General features: G+C 36.8%; 1 protein-coding gene across 1 annotated transcript; it reads right to left on the reverse strand.

The window, feature by feature from the left end:
• Positions 1-1414: 1414 nt before the first annotated feature.
• LOC134798407 (solute carrier family 22 member 1-like) lies at positions 1415-9171 on the reverse strand. The gene is made up of 7 exons (XM_063770824.1): positions 8930-9171; positions 8257-8458; positions 5993-6093; positions 5062-5213; positions 4238-4855; positions 3183-3364; positions 1415-2657 (listed from the first exon to the last, which is right to left on the reverse strand). Exons 1-7 carry the CDS (start codon positions 9109-9111, stop codon positions 2463-2465), a joined length of 1632 nt encoding a protein of 543 aa, XP_063626894.1. The 5' UTR covers positions 9112-9171; the 3' UTR covers positions 1415-2462.
• Positions 9172-9771: the final 600 nt, after the last annotated feature.

Here is a 9771-nt window from a genome sequence, read left to right on the forward strand (position 1 = left end):
CTTTAAGATACGTCAAATATTACGACTAGATACGATATGGATTAGATATGACAGTGTCAAAAGTGACGATTTTGTTTGAAGCAACGTCACTTTTGACACTGACATATCTAATCCATATCGTATCTAGTCGTAATATTTGACGTATCTTAAAGTTGGAATCGGGCCGTTCGTCTTCGTGGAAGTAGTACTTTTGGTAGCTTTTTTTATCCTATATGCTTTTAATTGATTCTCGAGTATTTACAGAATGGCCCAAAAATATAGGTATATATATTTTTACACTGCAGCATATTATTGATAAATTTACTAAACATATTTCGTGGGGTACCTTTGTTTCCCATAAAGTTTTAAGTCATAATGTATTGTTTGTCATATTATCGTTAGTCATAAAACTGAAACCGTTAACTTTTCAGGATTTTCGTAAGGTTATTCTATAGACAGGTTAGGTTAGGTTAGGTTTGTTTTATGGCAATCCTTAAAAGTTACGCATTTCTGAGAAAAATCAATTATGACTAACGAAAATTCGGACAAACAATACATATGACTTAAAACTATTTGGGAAACAATAGAGACGCATATTTCGTGTATTAAAGCTAAAGGAGAACATTTTGTAGATTTTGTATTAAAGGATGACTCATCGTTAGACCGGGCCGTGTCCGGGCCGGAGCTTCCGGCGCATCGTTTTCTATGGAAAGCATCACGTAATCACCTGTCATTTCATAGAAAAGTAAGCGCCGGAAGCTCCGGCCCGGACATGGCTCGGTCTAACGTGAGTGAATTGTATTTTTTATTTTAATGTGATTTTATTTTACTGAAATCATCAGGAAGACAAATATTCCTAAAAAATCTTACTCAACATATATTTGAGCCACCCAGCAGACGCAACGTTTAAATCATACAACCAAATTAGTTCAGCAAAATCCACTTTACTTCAACCTCTAGAAAGTCTATTCAACTTCAGAGTTTAGCAAACACTCCCTAGCATCACGGTCAACAATTAAATAATATATTATCTAGAAACAATGTGTCGTTTATCTTGGCTATTCATGTCTGCAGCTGCAACGAATTCTGGTTTAGCAGTAAAAGAGGATACATTATTTAGACAGGCTTTTAAATGAAAGAGTAAATTGTAAAAGTTGTAATATACCTCTGTAGATTCTAAGTTCTTTGCTTTTGAATTACAAATGAATAGGTATCTTTCTAACTTTTATTAAATTAAATTAAATTTGTCTAATTTTGTTTAGTATAATCATGAGTTATTATTAGGTAAGTACGTAAATAGTGCGTAACAAAAAATGAGCTATCTATAGTTCGTTTTTTTAGCATCATATAAAGACTACGCGATCTTGAAGTGTATTTTAATTCAAAAACGCTTTTTTTTTAAATCATTTGCTATTACTTATGAAAGCAAAATAATGTAAACAACCGTATATGATTCATAATTGTTACATATTTGCCGTGACTTATTTTTCAAAAGTGTTTCCCAATAAAAAGACACGTCAAGATTCTTTACCTTTTTTCTAATGCTAAAAAACGAACTATAATACATTTATTTTTCATTTCCTCGGTCACATCACAATTCATTCTTAAATACTATTACAACAATAACAACATAATACAATCCATCCATGCGACCCGGAACGTACATTTTGATGCTTTGTCCACAGAAGTTACTTTTTTCTGAAATATGTTTTGACCCATTCACAAAAAGCTTGTAAAACCATCCACTATAATCACTTTTACCATGTCCTGCAAAGAGAATAAACCCAAAACTGTGCAAATGTTTAAAAACTAAATGTCCTTAGATTATGGCAAATCCTTCGAGCAACACCGGCTGAGGAGCCCAAGCGATATCTATCGTACAGAAAATGACACAAGTCTTACAGGCCTATTCGGATTTCGAGATAATCACAAGATCTTGAGACGATTTAGATATCAACTAGATCTACATTAGATATCGACTAGATGTGACTTGGATATCTAAGTCATAATTTGTCGAAATCGTTCAAGAGGACCTCCAGAATCGCGGAAACGTCAAATTTGACATATCTATCTTACAAATATCTTTAAATTATCCGTATCGTAACTTGTTGAAGTCTAGTAGAAATCTAATTCGTTTTCCGAATCGAGCCGAAAGACAAATCTTGCACACCGCGATCTCTTTTTGTGTACGGACGAGTCACAACACGCACCGCGCTAGTTGTGTGCATGCACAGTTGGGGCAGTTGGGCATATAATAAATAATAATAAATAAATAAATAAATATTATAGGACATATCTTTTTACACGAATTGACTAAGCCCCACGGCATATGTTTCGACAGAGGGGAAATAGTGCCGACACCCTTCTCGGTGTTGCTCGAAGGCTAAATCCAAAGAAAAATAAAGCATAGACTACAAGACTTGTTTGGTTCCAAGAAAGTTCATTAGAATCTGTTCACTCTGCTTAACTCTTCTGAATATCATTTACGTGACTGGTTTTTCAAGCATTCCCATTTCCTCCTGAAACTCTGTCTTCTTCTTCTTGCCGATTCTCTCGGCCTCTTTAATGGTGTCGGGTAGCTCGCAGCCTGCTGTTTCGGGCATCGGTAGGGTTAATACACCACACAGGAGAGATAGAGATCCGAAGACCAGAGGGGGGAAGCCGACCCAATACGTCATCTGGAAGAGATGAGTAATGTAAAGAATCGAACCATGGAGATCAATATTTTTATTACTAAAAGACTTGTGCCAGATTTCATTGACTCTAAGGATCTCATACAACGCGTTTTCTTTTGTACAAAAATATTATACTGAGTTGGTACCTACTTAATACGAAGTAAAAAACACAAATAGAATTTTGTTAGGAAAAATCTTTAGATGAAAATTAAACGTGATCTTATTAACCCCTTACCGCATACGCAACCATTAAGTTCAAATTTAAAGAAATTATTTTTATAACATGCAGTAAGGTGTTAAGAGTTTTTAAAACAATACCTAAGCTTGTTAAATATGGCTTAAATAAGTATCATGCTATGCCAAATCGAGGGTAAGCACATCAGAAGACAGAAGCCACCCAAGTGGCTTGAATCTCACATGGCTCTATAACCACCTTATATGGACAGACATCAGTATAGCCACGATTCAGTGGTCACGATTCAGTCATGAGAGAGCGACAAAGAAAGAGTATACCTGCTTAATTCTTACCAATAAAGGTGCCTGTGGGGCAAGCAAAGCTCCCACTCTTCCCACCGACGAGCAGACGGCAACCAAAGAGTTCCTCGTGTAGGTCGGGAACAGCTCAGAGCTGTACATGTACACGATGTTGTAGGAAAAGGTGGCTAGCATTTCGAAGGCCATCAGCAGTGTCAGCCCCGCCCATGCGTAATCTGAAGAAATAAAATCGTTAGAAACTTGAAGTTCTATCATAGAAAATCAAAATGACCAGTTACCATAAATTTGACAAACTTAACTGTTTGTGGTAATTTTTCTTGTATGAATCGATCATAAAAAAAATATAATTAATGCTATAAACGATTCAAGAGAGTGTTGAGCTAATTATTTACTTGTCCTTCGGCTGATGGACTATTTACTGATTAAACAATTGATTTTAATTTGACGATAATGACTTTAGTTCATGGAATTTCTGAGATCAACGTTATCACGTACGCGTGTGTGTTGGTGTTTTAAAAACCAAATCAACTTTATAATTTTCAAAATGTATTGAACAATGATTTGTCTAAAATATTATTTACCTATATTAAATATTTACTTACTTACTGTTGTGGCGCGACGACCCTAAGTAAATCTTGGCCTCCGACACCAAAGACCGCCATGCTCCTCTGTCCAAAGGCTTATATATTAAATACCTACTAATGATAATTGTTTACCTGTTTGTTTAAAAAAAGACCGGACGGAAGCTGGTCAGTCCTTAGGAACCGTGATATCGAAGACCTAGTGGCTGAACCTAACATCATGGGGGAAACTAAAGCTCACAGACTCCGTTGGTTGGGCCACCTTGAGTGAATGGATGAAGATCGGAACGTGAAAAGAGCATCCCTGGGCCGCCCAGCAGGAAGACGTCCTATCGGACGTCCCAGATGGCGCGACATGGTGGAGGCGGATCTGCGCGAACTTCGAGTCAATAATTAGCGAGAGGTCGCACAGGACCGAGAAAAGTGGCGCTGTCTTGTGTCGCAGGCCAAGTCTCATTTTGGGTCGCTGAGCCGACGGAGTAAGTAAGTAAGTATGGTATTGTTTACCTGATGGTACAAAAGGCTGCGCAACACAGAACACGCCTCCAACCAGAAACGACAGCAGCAGCGGCATCTTCCTCCTATACTTCGACAACGCCACCCAATAGAAAACATTCGCTGGTATATCCATCAGCATCAGCAACGCAAAGTTCACATATTTATTCCCACCAAACGACACTGAGCTTATCATCATCCCATAGTTTATCAACGTTATTGTAAACCACCACACCATACACACTAAGAATCTCTGCATCATAATCCTAGATTTAAACGTCTTCAACAACAACTTCCAATCGCTGAAATCAGTGGATTCTTCTTCTTCTTTATAGTCTAGTTTATTAAGCATCTGCTTGTCTATAGTAACATTGTTCCTTTTAGAAATCTTTTCTATGATTTTGATAGCACGTTCCTTCTTGCCTTTGCTGAAAAGCCAGCGGATGCTTTCATCAAGGAAGAAGGAATAGGTAAGGAGAATGAGGGCGGGCGCGTAGATGACACGAAGGAAGTATCTCCAATAAGGTACGGCCCAGGAGATGAAGGGAAGAATGATTAGACCGCAGGTAGCCACGTTCAGGAGAATCATCTGGTATAGAACCGCCTTTTCTTTTGCTACGATCTCGATGCCTGTAAATTGAAACAGTTACCTTTAAATTCGGAATGAGATTTGTTGATACGCTTGGATGCATCATTAAAACAGGTTTTCAATGACTATTTATAGACCTCAGGTTGCTCTTTAATCGTCTTAAATTAATTTGCATTAAGTGGTCTATTAATCCGTCTGCGACATAAATGAGACAGATGCAGTTATTATTGAGCAAAGTAGCACTTACTGAGCATAAACATGGGGCTAAGTGCGTCTCCTATGGCTGCTTCAAGCGCCTCCAAGACCACGTATGGCCAGTAGGAAGTAGCAAAACTCTTGACTATACCAATAACTCCTCCCATGGTGCCTGAGAAAACTGCTGCCGTCTTTCTTCCGAACCTGAATAAGATAACATTAAAATACTTTTATTGCACATCTCAACAAAAGTGTTGTCAAAACTTTTGTGGTAAATTATGAATGAAGTCGTACCTTGCAATCAATTTGTATGAAATGAAAGAATAGCTTGAAACTGATAGCTTAGTTAATAGGCAAATTTTTTGGCACATAAATGGTTTGCAGCAATAACTTGTGACATGACTCGGTGACCAAACTATGTATATATTTCAAACAATTTCACAAATTGAAAGAATGATTAACGAGTATTGGATTAAAAATAAGAATCGATTACCGTTTGCACTATCGCGCTATATTATAGTTAAAGTAAAAAACTAAAACTAAGTAGGTAGGTACGTAAATACCAACTCAACTATCAACAATAGTTTTTAGGGTTCCGTACCCAAAGGGTAAAACGGGACCCTATTACTAAGACTCCGCTGTCCGTCCGTCCGTCCGTCTGTCACCAGGCTGTATCTCACGAACCGTGATAGCTAGACAGTTGAAAATTTCACAGATGATGTATTTCTGTTGCCGCTATAACAACAAATACTAAAAACAGAATAAAATAAAGATTTAAGTGGGGCTCCCATACAACAAACGTGATTTTTAACCGAAGTTAAGCAACGTCGGGCGGGGTCAGTCCTTGGATGGGTGACCGTTTTTTTGCCGCGTTTTGCATTATGGTACGGAACCCTTCGTGCGCGAGTCCGACTCGCACTTGCCCGGTTTTTATTTTAAATCCCTCGACATTACTTGATTTCCAACGGATGAAAAAGTTGTACCTGTCAGAGATTTGTCCCTGCACGAGCAATCCTAGCATGTTCCCGAAGATATGCGCCGTGCCCACCAATGCCCGCTTCCACTCTTCGCATGCTAGCCCGAACTGGAATTTTAACACCAAAGTTTAGCAAAAAAATTACACACTTATTTGTTTTAAAATGTGCAGAAATGGCACAAAAAGTAAAAAGGTCCAAACTAAAAGCTAGGTCTGACCAGTATGGTGGATTGATAACTTATACCTTTAATTAGTTGATAAATAAGAGTGCAGAAATCTTTGTCCATTCAAAACCTTATTCTGTGGCTCTATTTCATATTGGCCTAATACTAGGGTGACTGCTATAGATATTGGCCACTACATAGGAATTGGCAACTTCAAATCAGAAAGAAACAAGCCAATAGAAGACTTATTATTAAGAGTGGGCAACTACTATGTAGTGGTAGTGGCCAATATTTATAGCAGTCACCCCACATGTACAACATCAGCAATGACCCTAAATATCGAGAATGAAGGGCTTTTATTTCCAAGTTAAGCAAAAATTCTCACACATTTAAGACTGCCTGCAAACACTTCAAGCAACCCTTTAGTAGCTGCGGCAAATAAACACTCAGCTAGTCTAAATATTTGCAAAAAACTTGATGCTGGCACCAAACCTGTTCTGCTACGCTACGAATACTACATTCTTATATACCAAGCAAAATTATACCTTATTACTATAAGTTAAGGTTTATAAGATCCTGTTTAAATAAATGCGGGTCCTTAGTAGTTTTATTGTTGTCGTTTGTCGGTTGATACTTGCTGGCTTGATTGTCCGGGTTCGCAAGAATTTTCTAGTCATGATCTGAGGGCCTACGAACCACTTCGTTTACTGGTCTATCTGCATCTTTATCTTTCGAATATGCAAGAGCGATAGAGATGCAGAAAACGAAACTTCGATTTTCGATTTCTTAATGTTCATGATCAACGCTTATCGTTCAAATCATTCAAATGATATTGAGTATTGTTATCATTCATTCATTCGTGAAATCGGTCCAGTCATATCTGCAGGTAGCGATACTAGTGATTCGGATTACGATTAGATGACTCATATAATTTGTAATGTCGATCAAAATTCAGATAGCGTCTAAAACGAATGAGGTATCATGTTCTTTCGTTGAATAGTGTGACCGATCAGGTTTCTTGGGATTTGTGGTTATAATCCGGTAGTAAAATTTGAATTTATTTTAAGAAGTAATATGTAACTACCATGTCACGTGGAATCTGATTCAAATTTTACGCTTAAACAGGTTATTAGGAGTTTTTTAAGTTCGCTTCGCAACATCTTGAATCTTGACCTTTAAAACGCAATCAAAATCTCTGCAATAATAATACATACTATACATAGACTATTCACGTACATACATCGCGTGACGCAACTAATTAATAACTCCTATGCTATAAGTTGTCTTTGAAGAAGTGGTCCAGTAAAAAAGTAGCTGTGAATTATATGGTATATTTTTTGCTAATTATGAAGCAGTTTTTTTTTTGTGATTTAGTTAATATACTATAAAATAAAAATATAAAATAAAATAATATCGATGAATATGAGATTGTTTGAGTTTTCTAATTTTTATTGCAATGTACTTTGTAACTTTTTGAACAGTACAATTTGATAATATTTGGTGGCCGTTTTCTACAATGCCACTAATGAAGTTCCAGTTTCATAACCTTTTTTTATGCTTTTAAGAACATCATCTAACGAATAAGCTATTCCAATAAGCTGGAATTTATCTTTGGTAGTTAGGAAATCTCTCCAGTCTAACCTATGACAGAGTTTTTTCTATGGAAGACGAATCTCTGTAAAAATGGCAAATATACAAAAATAGAAATTCCATGTAACTACCTCAAAGTGAAGTGAAATAAAAAAAGTTTTATATAGAACGAAAAATAATTTAAGGTAATTTCCTACTTTTCGCACTTGTATCGTAATGTATTATTACAGGAAAATCTTTATGCAGTATTTGAAGATGTTCTCAACAGTCAACTATTTGAAAAATGTAGAAAACAGTGCCTTTTTTACATGGATTTATATACAGCTATTTAACTTCTAATTAACGTGAATTGTACAAAGTTTTACAGTACATATGGCCCTTTACATTTTTGACATAGGCACGTATTGTCCTTAATCCCGCCCTAGGGCGGTAAAGTAGCACCATATGTACTGTAAAAGCTTTTTATACATTCATGAAAGGAGACCTGTGTCAATTGCCAGATGACCACTTGACTTACCTCTGCCACAAAGCTGTGAGGGTCCTCATACACCCACTCCTGGCACACCTCCCCGCTATCACCGAAGACAGGTGGACAGCTGTCTCCAACGAGCTGGTATCTTGTACATTGCTTGATGCCCTCCTCTGTGGAGTCTGGTGAAGATGTGTTGAGCCACGGGACCCAGAAACTGGTGTTGCTCTCGCAATTCGGTAGTCTACATCTGAAATTATGTGAGCTTTTCTTTAAGAGTCCCCAGCAAGCTCGGCCACACCTTCCCATACAAACGGAGTTACTAGGTAACTACAGTTTTATCTCTGGTACCTACATATTTAGGTACTTACCTAATAAGTTCTACGTGCCAATACTACCTACACGTGGTAGCCTGTACACAAATTAAATTGTGTGTTTCGCTGCTGCTTAAATAGAACTATTCATTAATGTAATTTCGTTTACATGATGTTTAAAGGAGGCGTCATTGAACTCGTTTCGTATTTAATTAGTAAATAAGGCAAAAATAGGTAGGTACTGGGTCATTAAAGACCACGCTAACTTTCCACAGACTTGGCAGTCCCTTAGGAGCGCCATACTTGTAGCACTTGGCATGAAAGCACTTGGTCTGGCTTTAAAGCAAGAACAACTTATTAAGCCCTGAATTTTAATTTAGAAAATTTTTGAAAGACACTAAACTTACCGATAATGCACCTCCTCAACAGCAAATACATAATTGACGTTATACATAGTTCCCGTGGCGTACACTAGAGCCAACATGAACAGTGTCGCCACCTGGTGTTTCCCGAATGCACCAAGTTTGCCCAAAACTGTGTCCAAGTGAATCTCTTCTTTATCTTCGTCTATTGAGCTAAGCACCGCCATTTTGTGGCTTTTTTTGGTTAATTTTTAACTTATTTTCTTTATTTCTTTATTTAATAGTTAAGTACAAAAAATTTAACAGTTGGAACACACACATATGGCATCTTATTATGTAAATACGTACACAAAACAAAGTTTTCATGGATCTTTAGCTATAACTTATATTTCAAAATATTTACGATTGTAAACACTCAAAAATTAGAAACACTAAACGAGACACTTATATCTTTGAGATATTTTTATACACACTAAAATAATATTTTACTGATTCTCTTTATATTTATTGGTTTTGTATATTCTGTCTTTAATGTTTTAGTGTTCTATCGAGAAAATTCAAATCATGTTTTTTTTTTAACATTTCAATGGCGATTCACAAGCACGTCTTCACATTCAGAATTTATTCCTACACTGATTTTCACTCAGAAATTAAAGTTCATGGCTATCACATACAAAAGTCACGACAACACTTACTTTTTTTTAATTATTACTAAGCTATAACTACTACAAACTAACTATAAACTAACACTTTTAATACAGTCGTGGTCGTGAGCAAATAACTTCAAGAATTAGTCACAACTGCGAGCAACGAGTAGTGAGTTGTTGGTTTAGGCGCGATGAAATTCGAGACAGAGGGATCTTAAATCATTTTTCTGATAGTTTATC

Source organism: Cydia splendana, chromosome 16 (assembly GCF_910591565.1).
Source record: "Cydia splendana chromosome 16, ilCydSple1.2, whole genome shotgun sequence".
NCBI classification, from domain to species: Eukaryota; Metazoa; Arthropoda; class Insecta; order Lepidoptera; family Tortricidae; genus Cydia; species Cydia splendana.

Coding starts and splice junctions, on each gene's coding strand:
- LOC134798407 (XM_063770824.1), bottom strand. CDS start 9,111: ATGGCGGTGCTTAGCTCAATAGACGAAGATAAAGAAGAGATTCACTTG. Junction 8,459..8,929: donor GTTGAGGAGGTGCATTATCG/GTAAGTTTAGTG, acceptor ACATAATTTCAG/ATGTAGACTACCGAATTGCG. Junction 3,365..4,237: donor GCAGCCTTTTGTACCATCAG/GTAAACAATACC, acceptor TTATTTCTTCAG/ATTACGCATGGGCGGGGCTG.